This window comes from Suillus subalutaceus, assembly GCF_016647625.1.
Source record: "Suillus subalutaceus strain FC151 chromosome Unknown DFJ58scaffold_66, whole genome shotgun sequence".
Taxonomy (NCBI): domain Eukaryota; kingdom Fungi; phylum Basidiomycota; class Agaricomycetes; order Boletales; family Suillaceae; genus Suillus; species Suillus subalutaceus.
The window spans coordinates 65853-88498 of record NW_024540315.1 but is presented as its reverse complement, the minus strand read 5'-3'; the positions used below and the strand labels follow the sequence as shown (position 1 = coordinate 88498).

Sequence of the window (22646 nt, the reverse complement as noted above, 5' to 3'; positions counted from 1 at the left end):
TCAAGCCGACCTACCTCAAAACACCTCAACAACAACCCTATCGACGACGACGTCACAGCCAACATGCCAACACACGACTCAAGCTCCTCGACACTGACTCAAACCAACAGAATGAACCGCAAGACAACCGCAAGTAAACCCCTCCTTTCCACCAGCAAATCAATCGAAGACCACGCGACGGGCCTAGGCGTGAAGACCGACGTCAACAACCTAAACAATGCAAGGAAAACGCTCACCACGCACGGACTCAACCTTCCCACGGCTGGCAAAACACTACTGACTATCTCGGCTGCACTTTTCGAGTTCAGTGCATCGGCCAACCTCGGGGCCACGCACACAGATATAATGCATGCTTTCGTGTTTATCATCTACGAAGTTCAGAAAGATATTGACACGGAACATATCATCAAGAAAGTCAAAGCGCTAATGGGAGGACCAGTCGCAACCCTGGATGAGAAAGTCGGCGCACTCGAAGACGTGTTAGTGAAGTACAAGAAGGAAATGGAGAAAATGGTCACAGAGGTGCATGACAACATTCAAATGTCAGTAGAAGAACTAGCGAAAGCAGCAAAGAGTACGAGCGCAAATGCCTCGCAACACTCTCAGTCTCAGATGACCAGTGATGTGCAAGGGTCTAATGGACCACGATCATATGCAGCAGCAGTGAAGTCTAACACCCCTCCACTACTAACCAAAGCCCTTGCAAAAAGCGAAGCACAGTCTCGACAGATTCTGATAGATAGAAGATCCCCACTCTATGCCAACTCGCTCAAGGACCTCACGGAGGCGCAACTAGTAGCCAAGGCCACCATGGCAATCGAGTTGATAACAAAGGACAATGAGGACAACGAGGACATCCCCAAGAGTTTAGTGTTTCTATCGGCACGAAGACTCCCACACGGCGGAGTACTCTATGAACTGGACTCAACAGAATCCGCCCTATGGTTCAACAACCCAGCAAACAAGAGCAAGTTCCTCGAACACTTTGGAGTAGAGGTTGTCATCAAAGACCGGGCCTTCCATGTACTAATCGAAAACGTCCCGATCTCTTTCATACCGGACAACCATGCGGCAATAGACGACGTCGAAAAGAAGGCCGGCCTCAAACCCAAATCCATCTGCAAGGCAAGATACATAAAGCCCGTCGCCAGATGCAACCCAGGTCAACGCACGGCTCATGTCATCTTCACCTTCAGTACGAAGGAGGGAGCCAATCACGCAATCAAATTCGGGCTAGCTGTCGCAGGTAAGAAAGTATATGGTAGGAAATTGATACAGGAACCTACCAGATGCCTCAAATGCCATTCTTTCAACAGCGCACATGTAGCAGTTGAATGCCCACAAGAACACGATACCTGCGGGACATGCGGTGGTCAACATAGGACAGCAGCATGTACAGTAACAGACCAAAGCAAGTACCACTGCAAGAACTGCGAGGTGGAAGGCCACGCAGCATGGAGTCGCGACTGCCCGACGTTCACAAACAAATGGGAAAGCTACAAGAACCGCAACGAGGATGCTAAGTACCGATTCTTCCTGACAGATGATCCACTTACATGGGAAACCATAAACGATCCATCTCGGTCAGGGGACGAAGACGTGAACCAAGACCACCGTCAGCAACCATGTCCACAACACCAACAACGCTTCCCACCTCCAGTCGACTGAACAAATGAACGGCAAAATGTCAACTACCGAAGGCAACCCCCTCAAGAACGCAACACCCGCAATGTGAATCGGACCCCACTTGGCAATCAAACCCGACTCATGGACACCTGGTGCTCACAACCACAACCTCCTCAACCCTCACAACCCCTCCGAGAAGAAGACCACTCACAGAATGATGACTACGGCTGGACGTCCCACCACCTAGGCTCCCCTTATGAACAGTACAACCCAGGAAGTGGATGGGACCAAGACCACGCAGGTAATCTATGAGCGATGACGCCCACAGAAACCAACCTGCGCAGGACGACCTCAAGATTTGGCAGCAAAATCTTCGCAAATCTCTCAATGCCTGGGAACATATGTTAAGAAATCTCAACCCGGATGTATATGATATAGCCTGTATACAAGAACCATATTTCAACCCTGTAAATCTTGCTAACGCATCTAACTTAAAACAGTTTTGGGACGTCATCTATCCGACCGACCATCACGCTAGCGCGGGCAGATCGCAAACTCTAATCCTGGTCAATAAAAGACTATCCAAGAACAATTGGCATATTGTACTGATCAAATCGCCGAACGTTATGGCAATAGAAATCACGGGCCAGTTTGGAAAGGTGCGTATATATAACATATACAACCCATGCGATAGCGACACGACACTCCACTTCCTCGAAAGGCACATGGCCACAGAGAATGCCCAGCGCAATCGCACGCAAGGTATCGCTCAAGGCGAAAACGGCGAAGCAAATGAATATATTGTATGGTTAGGTGACTTCAACCGCCACCACCCCATGTGGGAAATGCCACATAACACGCATCTATTCACTGCGGCGAACTTAGACGCCGCGGGCACGCTAATCAACCTTTTATCTTTATATAACTTAGTACAGGTACTTCCACCAGCATTAGCAACTCTGGAAGCATCTAATACCAAGAATCACACTCGCCCAGACAACATGTTCTGCTCCGCTCAGCTAGAACAATCGTTCAGTCAATGCAGCGTCGAACAACACTTACGCCCGGTAATCACTGATCATTTCCCCATAATTAGTACACTAGACCTCCAGCCAGAGCGCATCCTTACAACACCTAAGCTAAACTACCGAGAAACCGACTGGGACAAGTTCCGCGACGTCCTGACCGACAAACTCAACGCTATCCCTCGGCCAGTCGAATTAACTGACCGTGAGCAGTTCGACACCGCCCTTTGCCAACCTAACTCAATGTATTGCCAAGACCGTTGAAGAACAGGTTCCCAAGACCAAAACCCTCCCCATATGCTAAAAGGTGGTGGTCTAAAGAGCTAGACATTCAATGCAAGGACGTAAACAAGCTAGGAAGAAAAGCTAAACACTTAACAGCTAGAAGGAACGACCCGATACACGAAGAATATAGAATGGCCCACAATCGCTTCTCGGAAAGCATCAAGAACGCAAAGGAAGAACACTGGAAGGAATGGCTGGAAGGACTCACCCTCACAGGAACCTGGACCCTTCACAAGTACGTAGCGAGTGCCCCCGCTGACCAAATACACACTAGAATCAAAACACTTCAAGATCCCAGAGTGAATGGACAGAACGGCACCACACAGGACAACACTCGCAAGAGCGAGCTACTATATGACGTGTTTTTCCGACCCCCGCTAGAAAATGATCACGTAGACCCCGACTTCAAGTATCCCCCTCCTGTTTGTGAATTCGAGCTGATCACAGATCCACAGATTCACCGAGCCATCAAAAAGCTCTCCCCCTTCAAGGCCCCAGGTCTAAACGGCATATGCAATGTCGTATTCATGCGCTGCGCAGACCAGCTAGTACCCTTCATGGGACCAATATTTAGGGCGACATTCACGCTAGAAGTCTACCCGAAAGACTGGAAATGCTCATCTACGATAGTTCTCAGAAAGCCAGGCAAACCAGATTATAGCGTCCCTAAGGTGTACCGTCCGATTACGCTTTTGGACACAATGGCTAAAATCTTATCATCATGCGTTGCAGACGATCTGACATACATCGCCGAACAGAACAACCTCCTCCCCGCCATGCACTTCGGTGGCCGACCAGGACGCTCAACAACGGACTCACTTCACCTCCTTACCAAGTTTATCACCGACTCATGGGCCTCGCAAAATAACCACGTTTCACTGCTATTCTTGGATGTCAAAGCGGCCTTTCCGAGCGTGGTGGTAAACAAGCTCATGCACAACCTCAGGAAAGCGGGAATCCCACAGGAGTACGTCAATTGGTATAGACGACGCCTCGACAACCAGTCGACATACCTCTTTTTCGACAACTACCAGTCCAACCTGTTCAACGTAATAGATGGTGTTGACCAGGGCTGTCCACTATCGCCCCTAGGATTTGTTTTCTACAATTCAGACGTGTTAAGAGTAGCTGACCCCAATCCTAGACAGGGAGAACTAAGCCTAGGATTCCTAGACGACGTGGCACTCGCAGCAAGGGGTAAATCATATGAAGAGTCCAACGGCAAACTCAAACATATGATGGAAAAACGAGGCGGCGCACTCGAATGGAGCGAGGAGCACAGCGCAGAATTCGAGCTCGACAAAACCACACTAATCTGCCTCTCCAGTGCACGGAGCCCCGACCCAGACAACCCCCGCAAGTCAATCCCACCCCCCCCGCCTACCTATAACCATCCACAACCACACCATACAACCGTCGAAATCGCACAAGTTCCTGGGGGTCGTAATTGACCAAAACCTCAACTTTAAAGAGCACGCCACCCATGCCATGGCAAAAGGAACAAAGTACGCGATGGCATGCAGATGGATCATCCGCCCCACCAGGGGCATCCATGGCAAGCTGGTAAAAAGGCTTTTTGAGAGCGTCATTCTCCCGAAGATGATGTACGCGGCGGATATATGGTGTGCAGGCCTAGTGGCTGAAGGGCAGAGGAAAGAACGGAGGGGGATGAGGAGCAAGGGGATTCGCATCCCAGATGGCCAGGGTTCAGAGGACAACCACATTGTTGATAACAGGAGGACTAAGATCAACCGCAACTGATATTCTGGATGCTCACGCTAATGTACTCCCCTTTCAGCAGGTATTAAGGAAGACATGCTATCGAGCATCCCTAAGGATGGCTACACTCCTCCCACCGCACCCGCTAGCCAAAGAAATCAAGAAAGCATATGAGTATAGCGAAAAACGACAGTTCCAGGGGAGAAGGAAAGCGATATCCCTCACCTCTACACAGGCTGATGAATGAATTTCAGATTAACCCATCCAACATCGAGAAAATTGAACCGGTCAGACATTACCCCAAGTGGGAACCGGACATTGATACGCATATTGCAGAGTCAACGCAGCAAGCGGTAAAAGACGACACACTCGCCACGGAAGAACTACGGGCATATTCGGACGGATCGTCAGTGGACAGGGGAGTAGGAGGCGCAGCAGTACTGATGAGGGGAGAGGAGGTGATAAGAAGGAAAAGATTGCATCTGGGAAGCAACGAGGAACATACCGTATACGAGGCAGAGCTGGCAGGGATGATCCTGGCAATCCAACTGTTGAAGGAGGAAGGAGGCAGCAGGGGGGGAACGATGGCGCTAGGCATAGACAACCAGGCAGCAATACTCGCCACGACAGCATTCCAATCAAGACCAGGCCACCACCTAGCAGACATATTTCACGACGACCTGCTGTTAAGACCGTACTCAAGTAGTATCGGATCCGAAGGGCTTCGGCCTCAGCTCGTGCGCTGTGCCCCTTTCCCGAGTCTTGCCCCTTATTTCAGAGAGCTAAAGTATCGCGTGTATAGAGTAACGGCCAATCCGGATCGGATCCGGACTAGAAACTAACGGGTGAGGACTGTCCGAAGACAGAGGCGGATATGTAGACTATAGGAATCTATCCTAAGTCTCGGAGTAGACAAGAGTAGCGTACTCAAGTCTGGATGGATAACGGAGGGACTCAGAGTCCAGACGGAATGAGTGCAATCTAAGATGATATTCGAACTGATCTACTACAGCGCATATACAAAGGTTTATATACTGCGGATAGCTAACGGAATGATCAATAAGCAAAGGTGCGAGGCTATGTACGAAAGTATAAGCAAAGTAAGTAAAAGCGGATTCGTAAGTGTAGCGGATCAGTAAGCATAGCGGATCAGTAAGCATAGCGGATCAGTAAGCAAAGCGGAAGTAAAGGATAACCGGTATACCAGTGTACAGGAATACCGAAAGGAGATGAACGATAGTTAGAGTTATATGAACAGGAAATGAAATAAGAATCAAAGCGGATCTGTGGACCGGACGATGGATATGTTCATCGGATCTGGATCGGATCTGAGATCCAGATCATCGGATCTGTAACCGGATATATGGTATATGACACCTGCGCAACTTGCTACCCCTCAAAGATGGCAGAAAACTAGTCATCCGGTGGTCGCCGGGCCACAAAGGCATACCTGGCAATGAGGCAGCGGATGAGGAAGCGAAGAAAGCCGCGTCAGGAGACTCCTCAGAAGCGCACAAACTCCCCAAGTCACTCTTGACCAGAGACGGCGCAATCAGAATACTCCCGCAAAGCAAATCCGCTCTCAAACAGCATTTCTATGGCAGGATCAAAGACGAAGCCGTGAGCATCATGAAAGAATCACCCCATTACACCCAGCTCAACTCCATCGATCACACGGCTCCGTCCAAGAAATTCGCAAGCAAAATCGCAGACCTACCAAGAAAGCACGGGACGCTACTCTTCCAACTACGCACCAGTCACATCGCCCTCAACAAACATCTCCACCGCATAGCTAGAGCGCCGTCAGCAACATGCCAGGAATGCCATGCCCACAAAGAAACTGTCCACCACTTCCTGTTAGTATGCCCCAAATTCACCAGACAATGCAACGCACTCAGCATGGAAGTAGGACCGCGCCAGCTCCACATCAAATATCTTCTAAGCGAAAGCAAAGGAATCAGAGCAACACTCAAATACATCGCGCGCACAAGAAGAATGGAACAGGCTTTCGGAGACGTCACCCCCCCCAGAGGAGAAGAAATGAGGAAGAAGGAAAGAGGGAGCAGCTAGAGAAGAGGAGAAGTGCACGCAAAATGTAACACAATATTCCAACGCCTTGAGATGGTGTCACTGTCCCTGCTCACGCATGGACCATTGATTAGCACCGACACACCAGAGTCACAATATATATTTAGCAACGTACAATATTGTAGGTAGTGTCCACCATAGGGCCCCGCCCCACAGGACAATAAACAAGGATCCAAAAAAAAAAAAAATGCCTAGCGCCAATATGATTGTCACACTGCAAAGATGTACCCTTCGAATGGGGTGAAGACCAACAGGTAGCTATGCAGACTCTGAAGGACTCAATATTAGAGTCTCCCACACTCCTTCTGCTCAATTATGAGTGCGGTCGTGAAGTTACCCTTGCTGTTTACACCTCTTGCATCGCTGTAGGTTTCATCCTCCTTCAAGTTGGGGAAGATGACAAGCGCTATCTGAACCGCTTCGGGTCCATATCCCTTACGGAAGTCAAAAGTTGCTACTCTCAAGTGAAATTAGAACTCTACGGCCTATTTCATGCGCTTCGCGTCTTTATCTTCGGTGTCGCCAACCTCACGGTTAAAGTTGATGCGAAGTATATCAAAGGAATGATCAATAACCCCGACCTTCAACTTAATGCAACCATCAATCGGTGGATCGCAGGTATATTGTTATTTTCTTTCGCGCTTGTTCATGTACCTGCCACCAAGCATACTGGAGCAGACGGACTCTCAAGGAGACCACCCGCTGAGGAAGATCCCGATGAGGATGATGATCATGAGGATTGGCTTGACCGCTCATATTCTTTTGGCATCGAGATTCTGAATGACTGTAGTTGCGCTATCGCAGGCGCAGGAGCTGATATCATGCGATACCCATATGCTGCACCCATACCTTACCTGCTGACCCGTTTACCCGCTCTCATCGCATACCTAAACACCATAGAACCCGATTCCACAAGCCTGACCATACCCCGCTCAGAGAACGCGCAAGCACTTGACGCCAGATTAATCAAGATCCAACACTTTTTAGAGACCCGCAAGCGACCCGCAGACCTATCAGATGATGACTATGAGTCATTTGTCTCATCCACTGCGCGGGTACTTCATCCTTGACGAGAAATTGTGGAGGTGCAACTCTCAAGGAAAGCACCAGCTAGTGGTTCCTGAATCGCGACATTTTCGCATCTTGAAGGAAGCGCACGACGACCTTGGACATAAGGGAGTATATTCAATTCACGCCTGACTTCTCTTATGCTTCTGGTGGCCTATGATTATTGACGACATCAAATGGTACAATAGGACATGTCACGAATGCCAAGTCAGACAAAGTCGCAAGTTGCATATTCCTCTGACTGTGCTGATCCTGGGTGGTATTTTCAGGTGAGCACATATTGATTGTATGATGATGCCTAAAGCAGGCAGATTCGACCGACAAGTCTATGCACATTGCGCGCTAACCGGATATCCAGAATGGTGCATGTTATGCAAGGAGAATACCAAGACCCTTGTTGCATTCTTATTTGAGGAACTTCTTTGCAGATGGGGACCTATTACCGAAATTGTTACCGACAATGGACCTGCATTCCGCGCAGCAGTTGATGAACTTGCAGCCCGCTATGGAATTCACCCGATCCGCATCTCAGCATACAACTCTCAAGCTAATGGTATCGTTGAGCAACATCACTATGATGTCCGGGAGGCCATCATGAAAAGTTGTGATGGGGATGAGGCGCACTGGTATCAATCCGCACACTCGGTACTTTGGGCAGAACACGTCACTGTTCATCAAGCGACAGGACTTACACCTTATTTCATGGTTCATGGCGTCGAGCCTATCTTCCCATTTGATCTTGCTGAAGGAACATTTCTAGTAGTGCTACCCGACCAAGACACCTTCTCAACGACGGACCTAGTCGCATGGAGAGCCCGACAACTGCAGAAGCGACAAGAAGACCTCAACGATATCAAGGAGAAAGTACTCAAGGCACGCTATCAGTCCATCCGCAACTTTGAGCAGCACTATTGTCGCTCGATCATAGATTACGACTTCGCGCCTGGTGCACTCGTTCTAGTCTGCAACTCCAAGGTTGAGTATGAGCTAAGTTGCAAGACGAAGCCGCACTATCTAGGACCTATGATAGTCATCTGCCGCACTAAGGGCGGGTCGTACATCCTTGCGGAACTAGATGGTTCTGTGTCCCAACTGCGCTATGCAGCATTCCGCCTACTCCCTTATCTTCTGCGCAGCGAAACTAAAGTCTCAGTTACTAGCATCACAGGTCTAGACGATGAAGCACTGAATACTCTAGCAAGCGAAGACATAGAAGAGCCACCCAATGAAGCGCTCGATTTCAACTTCGATGCATGACCCGCCAGCATTCCTCAAATACCACCAATATACCCATTCCCAACATCCGCTATCTCTCATAAAAACAAAAACACAAAAACATACTGCTCTTAGTATGATAGTCTCAGTTTCACCCCAGGTTTAGTCCGGTGTACCAGTTTCATTCTTCTGCTCTCAAAGGACTCACATATGTTACGCGCCATCCACGCATAGACTTTATATCGCAACACAGACATTACAAGGATTGGACTATTTCACACGAAAGATTGATTACCGTACATTTTATCTTCGAACGCGTAGGCAGCGCACCACGCACATTGACATGATATAGGGATTAAAGTCGCGCACAAATAGCGACAGGAGGAATAGACAAAGAAGCGCAACGAAGAAGCCAAGTCAGGTGGTACCCCGCCAATTAACCTGACTGTGACTAGTATCAATTCAACTTCTTCTGCATCACGACTGCATGCTCATTTTACCTTATATATCTCTTAGGCACCCAGTGGAGCTAGGATCGGAACATTGGATTTGGACATGGGACATAGGACTCAAGATTACCTGGACCAGGACACGCAATCACTCAGGATATTCATGTGACTGACATTCCAATTCATGCGCTATCTATTCCAGTCTATATTGTACACTAGCGCTAACAAAAGTCCAAACATGCAACCTAAGGAATCCCATCTACCGAAGCCTCCTCCTCTTCTTGCAGCACACCGCCAAGGAATCCACCTCCGTCATCATTTCCATAAGCATCCCCTGCATAGTCAGCATCTTGGTGTATAGTGCCCACACCTTGCCTTCCAGATAAATGTCTTCATCGTCAGCATCAGCATCTGCCAGGAGGTCAAACTCAACCTCCCGACTCTCTGGCGACTTCCACTTTCGTGAGTCCTCTACTGACTCTTCTTCTTCTTCTTCTTCCTCCTCCTCTTCTTCTGAATTGGTGGTAGTTGCATCCTCTGGAGTCTCCCTAGGATGGCGGATAAGGACACCCTGCCCCGCAGAGGAACCTGGAGCGGGAGCAGAGGGTGCCTTGACCGCCGCCTTTGCTGCAATGACACAAGCGGCAGCTCTCTCCTTTGCGACTGTAAACAAGTGTTAGAAAGTTGCGACCCTTACAAGTCGGGACCACTTACCTCCACGCCTATGGGTAGAGTATTCGCACTTCTTGCGAGCATCCTTGCAGAGCTTGCAGGAATTTCCTGGCTTGCCGACGCAAGGCTTCTTGGCCTTGACACATCGAGCACAAGGGACAGGATGTACGACAGGTGCGACAGCGCGTGGAGGCTTCTGTAACCAGAGTCAGAACACCAGAAGGCAAGGCAACTAATCCACTTACCAATGCCTTCCTCCTACCCACCACGGCGCCAACAGTTGCAGCACGTTCAGCGACCCAAGGAGGATGAACATCCACCTCCTCTTCATCCAACTCCCCTTCCACATCAGCGTCGGCATCTGCGTTGTCCATGGCCTCATCTGTCTCGCCCGACTTCTCCTTCTCTTTCCCCTTCTCTGACTCCATCTCCCGCTCCTTACTCTTCTCCTGCTCAAGCGCCGCCTGCTCGTCCACAAGTCGCTGGACCTCCACCTTGTAGGCGTGAACTTGACCAGAGTATAATTTGTTGGCCTCTTCCGCCTTGCGACCCAATGCAACCTCATCCGACAAAAGTGGAAGGTTCATATTGTAGGTCTTGCAGTTGAGTGCATTGTCGCTAAGTTCCTGCTGTAGAGAGAATCAGAAACCAGAAACAGAGCTAAGTCGGAACTAAGGACTTACCACAAGCTTAGTCCAGTCGTGCACCCACTCCTCCTTTCACTGGATGAGTTCCGGTCGGTCCTCAGGGATAGCTTCGACCACATGGACCAACTTGAGTCGCAAGTCAGCGAAGGCCTGCTGGAGCTTGTCGACGTTGGGGTTAACGACTTCTGAGAAGGTGAATGAAGACATGATTGAAAGTATGAGATAAAGGAGCGGATGAAGGAAAGGTCGGAGGGTTTTTATAGGGAATAGCAATCCAGCCCACACTTCCATTGACCCCGACCCACTCTTTGCGACCACCGCATGCCCATTATTCCTTGCATTGTTCTAGTCCACCGATCGCGACCACTGCATGTTTACACTTCCACCCACTGTTCCGGCTCATCCATTGTGTCCACCGCTTCTATCAAATTTTTGCTACCCCGATCATCACTTCCATATCAGGTCGCCATTGATCACATGCCCTTATTGATGGACGAAATTTTTGCTAAGTCCAAGTCGCGACATGAGACCGACTGGGGACAGTTGGTATTCAAGTCTCCCACAGATGTGACAATCATACCAGCGCTAGGCGCGTATGAGTGTCATAGGCATATTTTGCCTTGCATAGAGGAAAAGAGTAAGGTGCTAGTCACCAGCGCTACTCAGCTCCCAAGCTATCCACTTTGGAACCACTTTTCTCCCATAGCGTTGAAGGATCTTCAACTCAGCTGAGGGTGCAGCTGATATAATTGTTGAAGGGAGGAAAATATGAGTGCGATATGTTCGTCCCTTAGGGGAAGTGGAGAAAGCAAATATCCACTGGTCAACTCTAGGGGGAATGCACAAAGTGCGTGATAAGGCGAAAGCGCGGGAACAAAGGCGCTATAGGCGCGCGAAGCGCGGGATAGTCGCGCGTCGAAAAGCGGAACTGGGTGAAAGCGGTATGCGAGTGATAGTGAGATGTTAAGACGTGTACTGAGACGCTGATAAGACAACTGATGCGGATATGGCCACTAGAGCTAACTGCTACTAGGGCTTGCGATGATTTATTTAAAACATAATAAAAACTCGGAGATGGTGACTGTCTATCATCATGGTGGTCCGTGGTAATGTGTGTTTGTTGTGTTGTGTAAAAAATGTGTAATGAAAAATGTGTACCAAGTGAAAATAAACATGGTACGATGTTGAAATAAATGATAAATGGAGAAATGCATACCTGGGAACTTGGTTGGACATGGGAAAACACAGTGGGAAGTCAGGCGCCCTATAGCGCTTAGGCGCGGGAAAATTCGCCTAAAGCGCGCGCAAGTCGCGCAAGTGTCGCCTATGTCGCGGAAGTGTCGCCTAAGTCGCGCGCGTCGTGCGAACGTCGCGTTTATCGCGCTAGTGTCGCGTTGCATGCATGATACTGTAGACTCAACCTATGTTGCAATATGTGCCATTGTGAGGCTACCCAGGATCGAGTCTCTACATCTCCTGGGGGCTTAAATTCTGAGTGTCCCCACTCAGTGCATCAAGTGGTGAACTCAAGCGAAGTTGCAATGGAGGTATGTGATGAGAGAGGAGTGTTATGCGAGTGTGGCTGAGGTGAATGTGATGAGGTGAGACTGGTGTAACTATGGCGCGCTAAGCGCGGGAAAGGCGCAGGCGTAAGGCGTCATAGGGGCGTGAAAGCGCGGTAGAACAGCGGAATGCGCGAAGTGACTCTGGTGTGTGCAAACACAGTGTAAGCGCGGGGATGCAATGATAGCAACTGGCTGAATGGTATGGAGATGATTGCAGTGAGGCGAGAGTGACATGTCTATGGCGCGTGAACAAGGCGACATAGGCGCGCGAAGCGCGGGAACATTCGCGCGTGCAAAGCGGAAGTGCGCGAATGCAGTATGCGAGCGATGGTGCAACTTCAAGAGGATGTAATTATGCGAACTAGTACTCATGACAATGGATGGTGGGTGATGCGAGTGTGGCGTGACTATGGCGCTTTAGGCGCGGGAACATTCGCGCTTGAGGCGCCTGAGATGCGCGGATGTGCGTAATAGCGCGTATGTCGCGATGTCGCGTAGGCGTCGTGTTATGCAGGGAATGTGAAGGGGTGAATGTCCAATGATCTCCAAGGCATAGAAGGCGAAACTGCATGTTGAGGAAGTGGTCCAACCCATGTCCAAACCAAGTCCCACTAGGCGCGCTATGAAACAGGTGCTAAGGGAATGAATGACATGAGTATAACTATAAGCAAAAAAAAAGCGAAAATGAAATGATAAACTTTGCGGATGTCCTGTCCGTCTTGTCTCTTCGTGCAACTATTGACATCTATACCCTCCTATGCGCTAAGCGCGAAAAGCGCGTGCGCGAGGCGCTTGAGGCGCGGGAATAAGGCGATAAGCGCGCGAATGAGGCGCTATAGGGGAGTATTCTAAGGTAAAATGTGCATGGTGCCGTGGCATGCGTTAGAAGCGAAAATGATATCCTACTGAGTGAGGTGGGCACGAGTCTATGGTGGTTTTGTTGTTTTTGTTGTTTTCTTTTAAGTGGATCTATGAATATATATATGTCAGTGTTTTATTAGTGTTTTGGGCGATGTTATGATGAGAGAAATGAAAAATGAAAAGTGCGCTGGACGAAAACCAGGGTAAAACAAACTATATCCTATGAAAAGCGCGGTATATGGTGATTTTAGCGAAAATGATTGTTGAAGCGGTTGAAGCGGATGAGGCGCGAGGCAAAGGCGCGTGAGGCGACAGGGAATGATGTGATCTTCATCTTCAAGACTCTGCAACAACTTCTTCAACCAGGTATGAACTGATTCTTCTGCAAACTCGCGATAGCGGCGGACTAGTAACTGGAGGAATGAATTCTTGCACTTGGTGGCGCCTATTAGGTGCGCACCAAGGCGAGGCGAGGCGACAGTGGTAGAGATGCACTACAGCATGATAGGCGATAGGCGACGCTGGCGCGTTAACGCATTTAGGCGCGAAAATGATTATATCCTCTGTTTGCACGAGGATAGGATGATATTCTGAAAACGCGTTAGTGAGGGATGTATGTGAAGCGAAATTAGGCGCGAATAAGGCGCGAATGATGAGTATGGACAATGTATCAAGGCGACATAGGCACCTGATCATGAATGAATGGTGTTTAATATAAAATGAAAGGGTGATATGGACGCGATTGGCGAAAATGCGAAAAATGCGAGTAAGGACAAGTGATGCAAGGTTAATGGTGATAAGAAGTGATGTAGGCGGATGTTTATGTGTCAGGCGCGCGCCTAAGTCGCGCCTGAATGGCTGATTGAAATATAGTTCATGGTGAATGTGAGGAATGCGATTTAAAAGTGATAAGGTGGTAAAAATGCGATGGAGGGAGAACTTTGGTGTAATGATGGGCGCCTTAGGCGCGAGAATTAAGGCGTGAGGCGCGCGACTGTGGCGCCTAAGTGAGGGAATAATGGTAAGCTTAAATGAAGTCAAAGGCGAAGCATTAGCAACTGATGAAAAACTCAATGAGAGTGAAAACGCGAAATAAGCGAAAACGCGAAATAAGCGAAAAAGGCGAAATATGCGAGGGTTGAATATACAATGCCTCAAAGTGCGTGACATGCGCGACCTCAGGCGCCATAGGGTGCACAGGAGGCGCGTCAGGGTCGCCTGAGACATGATCTATATGGTGGGTGGGTGATGCGATGCATGGATGCTTGATTGGCGCGTGATAGTCACTGTAAGCGGAACACGCGATATGCGCGGTATCATCAGTAACAAGCGGATTTAGCAGAGACAAACTCTGGTCAATGTAAGGCGTGTTTTGGAGCTCTGACACTGCAGAATACTCCTGAATGGGCGCGCTAAAATGCGATGCATGTTTGAGGTCATTGCTGACCATGGGTGACGCAATTTTGTCTTGTAGCGCGTTTGGCGCGTTCACAATAGCGGTAGGCGCATGTACTTCTTGCTGGGGTAAAACAACTTCGTCCAACTGATCTTCTGGGTCGCTTTGGGGCTCTGTAGGCTCGCCTATTATAGGCGCCTCGATGTAGGCTGGTGCAATGGCGATTTCAACAATAGGCGATGTTGGAGTAGGCGGAAGGGGAAGTGTTTCGTGTGTTTCGTGTACTGGCGCTATAGCTGCAGCTACTGGTTGTTCTAAGGCGTGTTCTGGTTGCTGAGGCGCGCCTACAAGTGGCGCTTCATGGGGCGCTTCAAGGGGCGGAAGCGGAATAGCGGAAATCGCGCTAGGGCGCGTGTAGCGGCGCTGAGTACCGCATTCTGGGTACATAAACAAGGCGGAATTAGCAAACTCTTCATAGTTGTTACCTTCATAGTACTGAAATAGCTCTCGCTCGTTAGGCGCGGTATACTTCAAGGCATACTTGATGATGTCCTTATCTGACAGCCCAAGTGGTTGCGCGAGTCGTTCTACTGACTCCAGGAAGTTGACCAGCTGAGTGTAGTCACCTCCAAAACGTGGAGCAGCGCTGCAGGTGCGCAAAGGCATGCCAAAGGAATCTACTGGTGTGTTCATAGTGTGAAAGCGGAGAGGCGTAAATCGCGAATTTCGCGATTTAGGCGGAAAAGCGGACTAGGCGGAATAGCGAAAGGCGGAATAAGCGGATATGCGAGAAGGCGGAATAGGCGGAAATGCGAAAATGCGAATGAGGCGAAATTGCGGGAAGTGGATATGCGGATTATGGAGTAGAGTAGAATAGAGTTGACAGTGTGTGGATATGCTAACTGATCCCCTCGCGGTGGGCTCCAGTTGAAGGATCTTCAACTCAGCTGAGGGTGCAGCTGATATAATTGTTGAAGGGAGGAAAATATGAGTGCGATATGTTCGTCCCTTAGGGGAAGTGGAGAAAGCAAATATCCACTGGTCAACTCTAGGGGGAATGCGCAAAGTGCGTGATAAGGCGAAAGCGCGGGAACAAAGGCGCTATAGGCGCGCGAAGCGCGGGAAAGTCGCGCGTCGAAAAGCGGAACTGGGTGAAAGCGGTATGCGAGCGATAGTGAGATGTTAAGACGTGTACTGAGATGCTGATAAGACAACTGATGCGGATATGGCCACTAGAGCTAACTGCTACTAGGGCTTGCGATGATTTATTCAAAACATAATAAAAACTCGGAGATGGTGACTGTCTATCATCATGGTGGTCCGTGGTAATGTGTGTTGTGTCAAGTAAAAAAATGTGTAATGAAAAATGTGTACCAAGTGAAAATAAACATGGTACGATGTTGAAATAAATGATAAATGGAGAAATGCATACCTGGGAACTTGGTTGGACATGGGAAAACACAGTGGGAAGTCAGGCGCCCTATGGCGCTTAGGCGCGGGAAAATTCGCCTAAAGCGCGCGCAAGTTGCGCAAGTGTCGCCTATGTCGCGAAAGTGTCGCCTAAGTCGCGCGCGTCGTGCGAACGTCGCGTTTATCGTGCTAGTGTCGCGTTGCATGCATAGTATTGTAGACTCGACCTACAGTGCAATATATGCCATTGTGAGGCTACTCAGGATCAAGTCTCTACAGCGTGCTACCTGGTCCAACACCTAGGTATTTTGTCCTCCCATGTCCTGCCTATGTCCACCTACCTCCGCTGGTGCGTTATTTTTCCTTAAATGTTGCTACTCATCAGTCGCAGGTCTTATTACATGTATCCTTGTGTTCCGCAGTGCTGCATGTTTTATTACCTGTCGCTACATCGTGCCCTTGCCAGTGTCGCTACTATACTCGCCTATGCAATCCCGAACCTTTATGCAGTATGATAAAATGACCCGTCACACATACAGTACAGTACTTCCCTTCCCCAGACCTTTGCTGGTGTCGGAGTCACTTTAGTCGCTATATCCTAGTCTTGGTGCAATCAATTCCGCTCTTGCCAATCCCTTTGATCGCGCGTCGCTTGACTTGCTTTAAGTGTGCGTCGCTAAAGTTCCCTCTTAAGTTTGACTTTCACAGCATCGGGATTGCTATCGGTAGTCAAGCTACAATCTAGTTGCTACCAGGCATTTCACTTGCACTGTCTGACCTTACTCCTCACTTTCGCTCCCTTTGATTTCTTCTTGCTGTTGCTAGTCGGACATCGCATAGCACTATCACATAAAACAACTTGCATAGCGCTTCTCACTTATACGCACGTTTCTCTGTCGGAACTCACTTGTCGCTGATCACTATAGCGCTACTCATTGGTTTTTGGTCTTAGGTCACTATAGGTTATTAGTCCTTCGTGCTATCGCTTCCTTGCATATTAGTAGGGAGTTGCTTCAATAGCAGTCCTCTTGGGTCAAATACTACACTCGCGCCTATTTGGATAAGTAGCACTAGTTTCTAACAGCCTAGTCGCTATTACTCTTTCACAACGGGACAACAGAGAAGCTTACCATCCAGAGAACACTCCAATCTTGTGGCCCCTGGTGACATAGTAGACTGTCATGCCATCTTTAGGAGTGATTGGGACATTAAAGTACACTCCATTGTATACATTGAGGATACTGCCAAAGGCAAGAGCAGCGTGCCAGCAGTCAGGCTGGTGGTGGTGGTGATGGCAGCAGCAGGCTCTTCATCATCACGAGCCTCCTCATCACCGCTGATGGAAGACTCGGACTCGGGCTCGGCCTGCAAATCTGTGGCATTTGAAGTAACACCAAGGTTGTCGGAGAGAAGGCCAGAAGCCAGATTTGCACGATCGGTGGAGGAGAGTTGAAGTGATAGCAGCATGACAACAGCCTCTAAATTGAATGTGGTCAGTATGGTAGGATGAACAGAACATGGAGACCAGACTCATTGGACATACCAACTGTGTCTTTGGTTATAGCAGAAGTCTCTGCACCAGCTGAGGACATAATTAATGCTTTGAAGTGGTCGGTACTGGTGTATGAGTGTATGAGATGCAAGGATCGAAAGACTTCCCTTTTATCCATGCAGGCATCTGCAAACTAGAGAATCTTGAGTCTTGTTGAAGATGAGAGAACACGGAACACATACTGGAGAATCTTGAAGCTGACACTCAAGTCATAATAAAGATGAGAAATTTGGCCATGTTACTTAGTAAAGGCATTCAGAATCATTGAACACATTCTCTGATATGACAAACAAAAACAAGCAAGCACAAACTCTTCTTCCCTTCCAACACTGATTTGTGCTGATTCACCAACTGTCTTTACATGGCTGACAGCCTTACATTTGTAGGTGAGTACTCTGTATTACACCCCCCAGTATGTCCAATCTGATGCATGTCCCACTCCCCAGTACGTCCAATAGTCAGCAGGCTCTACACCAGTCTGTTGGAGCTCATGCTTGACAATCTGTCGCATTTCCCACAAGAAGAAACATTTGATTTCCTATCATCACATGTCAGCAAGTGGAGAGGCTGAGCCAGAGTACTTACTACACGACGTTTTGCCAGTGCCCGGCATAGTTGCACACCCATTGAATATGTGATTGGGACGTCTTTTTCCACATCGAAATCTGGCCAGAGGAACTCCCACAATGGCCACGTCTTATCATACTCCTTGAGTAGATCATCAATAAATAGGTCTGTTTCCACAAACCCTGGCTTAAGTTTCCTGTATTCAGGAATTTTGGTATGCAGGAATTCAGCCTGTTGTTTGTCCATCTGGACACAACAGATCATGTTAGACATGATGTCTACAGCAGGACAAGGCTGCACATACCCTGCAGTCTTAGATTTGAGAGCGGGGAGAGCGGGTGTGAGTTTCAGTTGTTAGTCAGAGTTGTGCATTCAGAGCCTTATGTATATATTTCCAGAGAGATCCACATTGTAATGACCATTCTCATGAGGCGCCTTTCCGTGCATCTGATATGACATGGGCTACCAAAAAGCTTCAGGTGCATTTTGAGCATTTTATCCAGCAGCCCTCAGCCACACCTCCTCAACAATGTGTTCGTGAATATACACTGACAACCAGGCGCACCACATTGCAAACGGCATATATACCACTACATAATGAGGTCCCTCTGGAAGGGGAGACGGATGAATTGTCAGCACCCAAGACTCAGTGGCTGGTTCACGACTTCTTTGATGAAGTTCCCCTGGATATGGACACAGATGTCATCACATATGACCTTCCACCTGCAAAGCACAGACAGACTGCAGCTGTAAGCAGTGATCCAGTCAAAATTGAGTATTTGAACTAATAAGAATTGGATCGCACAGGATAACCCTCTCCTTGCTTGGATACCTGAACGCCAAACATTTCTTGATGAAACTATTTTTTGGAAGGGCATAGGCACAAAGCTATTTGCTCACTCTGTCACTGCAGCAATTCCAATAAAAATTACCAGTGCAAGGATTGTTTCGGACCTGGGATGTTCTGTCGTGCCTGTATTGTCCAACAACACCCATGCCTGCCATTGCATAGAATCAAAGTAAGCTTAATTTTGTATCAGCAAAGTGTCTCTTATCTAGCCTGAATGCAGGAGTGGACTGGGAGTTTTTTCCAGCACACAACTCTCAAGTCTCTGGGTATGTGAGTCCAGCTGGGTCACAATCCTGGTCATTGGTGCCATAATCCACATCCCTCATCTGGAAACAACTTTGTCGTCATCGATGTCAGTGGTATTTAAGAGATTGCACTGGATTTTTGCGGCTGCGAGAGTGCATAGATTCGCTTCAAGCAGCTGCTACAAGTATGCTGGTACCCCACAACCACAACCGACCCACAGACAGCTGCTACATTTAATGTACTTGAGTATTACCACCTCCTCTCCTTTGAATCCAAGGTGTCGGCATATGAATTCTACCACAGTCTAGCCAGGTGCAGTGATAACACTGGACTTTCACCTATCAAAGTAAGTTCCAACATGATTTTGGGTCGTAAGTTTTACTGACAAATAATAATCTTATGCAGGATCGGTACTCAGCTTTCATGCGCATGGTGCGTGAATGGTGGCACCTACTCATCCTTCACTGCAGGTGGCTGTATGCACTATTTATCGCAATAGATGCGAATTTCTGCCTCAAACGCAAAGCAGTCTCTTCAAATGAAGTTGATCCAGGCTTTGAATGCTGGGTGGGCATACTTTGTGGAGGAAACAAAGTACAAGGAATATCTATCTGTGTGGGCAGGCGAGAAACAAGAGGTATGTGTACTTTTGTATCTACTTGTAATGTCTGACACAAACCTTTTCTAGCATAGCACCTGTGTTGGCCACAATGCAGTCAACATGGCCAACACAAAATCAGCACGTGGCCTAGCAGCAACTGGTGTAGGTACTGTTGACTGCGCATGCCATGAATTCAAGTTGCCGACTAGGGTAGGAGATCTTCAAAAGGGTGAAAAGTAAGTTATGCTTGAATTCGTTTGGTCTGTTAATTGACGATGAACTGGAGGTACCTTAATATGGACTACTTTGTGTTTTCAGCCCTGATTGGGTTTATGGTCACAATGCTCAACATCTCATATGACATCACATGCCAGTGGTCAAAGAAACTATGGACTAGGATGGACTCCATGCCGGCTCATTTGCATGTGCTGCATGACGCAATGCAGATTCGTTACTTTGTTCCCAAGTTCCATATCGGAGCTCACATTGCTGCCTGCCAGACTATGTTCTCATGGAATTTAGCCAGGTTTGTAGGCAGGACTGATGGAGAGGCGCCTGAACGTGGGTGGGCAAATGTCAATCGGGTGACCTCAAGCACAAAAGAGATGGGACCAGGGAGCCGACTGTGATACACTAGATGACCATTTTGGCGACTGGAACTGGAAGAAAGTCACAATGTTTGGTGATTTTTTTTTTCACTCCAACATTATTCAAAGCTCCTTGCTGAAGTGTTGAGAAGGCAGACCTTGAAACGCAAGATGGAGGATGCAGCAAAGTGGAAGCGGGGAACACTGTGCTGCCTTGGATGAGCAGGAGGGAACCATTCAGCCCGTGTTACTGGATGAGTAGAGGCTAGAAGTCGAGGCATGGGAGGAGGACAATATCAAGCCAAACCCTTTCGAAAGCAGAGTCGCTTGTGAGTCATCTCTTGTTTCCTCTGCAGCTTTGGCTGATCACTGCTTAGCTATTACCCAGGCAGCAGTGCATGCTCAGCTTGTGGATTTGGAAGCGCAGGAATTGGAAGCTGGGAATGATTGCTCACTTCATGTGAATGTCTCACCCAGCATACTTATAAGTAGTGGGATTGAATTGGAGGATCAGCAGTGCGTTAAATTATCATTGTCGTCATCTTTTTGTTCTGATGCCAATAACAGACAGCGGCTGAAATATGACATTGCCAACGTCTCACTTCGTCCTACAGACAAGCAACAAGAGGCCATCACCAACAGGACTAATGCACTACAGAGATGGATAGACTCATGGATAAGCATCCAAGAACTTTACATGCCCATAGTTTCAGCACTCCATTCGTCAGTCAACTCTAACACCAGTGCCATGGAAGCTGTCCTCAAGCCCCAACAGCTGTCATCTGTATCTTCCATCTTCAATTGACACCCATTTACATTGTGACCAGCAGCTCCTCCAGCATGAATGGGAGCTCTGGCACGCCCAGGCCCATGATGCCCTTAATGAAATCTGTTCCCACCTCTGTCTGCGCTCCCACATGTATAAATTCAAGGACAAGAACCTATATGGCCAAGTGGCATCCACTTGCACTCAGAATCTGATTGCACGTGTTGAAACGAAGAAAGATGCAGGAATTGAAAAATACAAGCGTGCACGTCAGGCACTGGAGTCACTGAGTGGTTATTTGGATAAGGTGGGCTGGGAAGTATCTTTATGATCTCTCAGAAGTGAAGATGTGAGACCTATGGGTGATTTTGTGGGTGGGCACACTCAAGGAACAGGAACGATATCATGGATTTGGCTAGCCACAGGTGTTGATACTGGCCGCTCCAAAAATGACCGTGTTCAAGATTGTAAATTTCTCAAGCTTGCAAGAAGGACATGTAACTGATTGCACTTCTAGGTGTTTGAATTGAGTGGTGTAAAGCTTGTGCACGTGCTGCACGATGGTCTGAGGAAGTGCAGCTACTGCTCGAAGAAATGAGGCACATGCTGGTTTTTTTGCAGTGGCAGGCCAACTGGTGGTGCGAGCGTGCCAACCTACGTGTACTGGAGAAGCCCTCCAACCAGGAGGGCCTGCAAGCATATGCATATCGTCAGGCCGCACTATGTTGTGCGGTGCATGGCTCATTCCAAGCATTGTGGAGTGCTGTGCCTCGACTTGTGGAATCCACCCTTATCCCTGAGGTCTCAGAGTTGAACAATATCCATACACCTTCAATTGACTGCCCCCCGACTTGCATGATGAGCCTCCATATGACGAAGACTATGTGTAGCGCTACATTTGTGTACTATATGTTGTGACATGTCCAGGTACTCAACTCTTTGTGATTGTTACATCAGCATGTCAGATCCAATCTGAGATCCTCGATCACAAGAAGAGAATGAAATAGAATGCGAACATATGGAAACAGGTACAGAACATACAGGAACAGGAACAGAACATACAGGAACAGGAACAGAACATACAGGAACAGGAACAGAACATACAGGAACAGACTCAGAACCTGAATGTATAGCACAAGGGAGGACTGGTAGGGACTATGATCTATAGTAAGATGATATATCACACCACCTGATGTATTATGGTTGAAAATGTATCATGGACTTACCATAACTATGGGGAGTGATATATCATTACCACAGGGACAGGTGAGTACTTGTCATGAATTGTCTAGTGCTGCCGAAGTTCAGTTCCGTCCGGTTTTTTCAAGATAACTGAGGACCAAGAACTGAACCTCGGTCAAGTTCACAAAGGTAGGGTGGACTCTGGGCCGGACCACTTCGAACGGGTTCACAATGGTCGGGTTCGAGTTTGAACCAGTTTGAACTGCCGA

The 22646-nt window shown here is 48.3% G+C and overlaps 5 protein-coding genes across 5 annotated transcripts; 2 read left to right on the top strand and 3 right to left on the bottom strand.

The window, feature by feature from the left end:
• Positions 1-810: 810 nt before the first annotated feature.
• DFJ58DRAFT_661706 (uncharacterized protein) lies at positions 811-1668 on the top strand (the record flags this gene model as incomplete). The annotated part of the gene is made up of 1 exon (XM_041382238.1): positions 811-1668. One exon carries the CDS (start codon positions 811-813, stop codon positions 1666-1668), a length of 858 nt encoding a protein of 285 aa, XP_041242986.1.
• Positions 1669-9734: 8066 nt separating this feature from the next.
• Positions 9735-11001, bottom strand: DFJ58DRAFT_728961 (uncharacterized protein; the record flags this gene model as incomplete). Its single annotated transcript, XM_041385668.1, has 5 exons — positions 9735-10138; positions 10190-10343; positions 10393-10776; positions 10831-10863; positions 10912-11001. 5 exons carry the CDS (start codon positions 10999-11001, stop codon positions 9735-9737), a joined length of 1065 nt encoding a protein of 354 aa, XP_041242985.1.
• A 3270-nt stretch (positions 11002-14271) lies between these two features.
• Positions 14272-15309, bottom strand: DFJ58DRAFT_842197 (uncharacterized protein; the record flags this gene model as incomplete). Its single annotated transcript, XM_041392799.1, has 1 exon — positions 14272-15309. The coding sequence occupies one exon, from the start codon at positions 15307-15309 to the stop codon at positions 14272-14274; it is 1038 nt and encodes a 345-aa protein (XP_041242984.1).
• A 1843-nt stretch (positions 15310-17152) lies between these two features.
• On the bottom strand, positions 17153-18418 carry DFJ58DRAFT_842196 (uncharacterized protein; the record flags this gene model as incomplete). Its single annotated transcript, XM_041392798.1, has 5 exons — positions 17153-17214; positions 17244-17504; positions 17570-17711; positions 17985-18116; positions 18164-18418. The coding sequence occupies 5 exons, from the start codon at positions 18416-18418 to the stop codon at positions 17153-17155; spliced, it is 852 nt and encodes a 283-aa protein (XP_041242983.1).
• A 416-nt stretch (positions 18419-18834) lies between these two features.
• Positions 18835-22113, top strand: DFJ58DRAFT_842195 (uncharacterized protein; the record flags this gene model as incomplete). The annotated part of the gene is made up of 14 exons (XM_041392797.1): positions 18835-18894; positions 18953-19164; positions 19240-19354; positions 19402-19587; positions 19647-19673; positions 19741-19878; positions 19930-20078; positions 20129-20368; positions 20572-20635; positions 20692-20758; positions 20807-20945; positions 20997-21213; positions 21260-21502; positions 21817-22113. 14 exons carry the CDS (start codon positions 18835-18837, stop codon positions 22111-22113), a joined length of 2154 nt encoding a protein of 717 aa, XP_041242982.1.
• Positions 22114-22646: the final 533 nt, after the last annotated feature.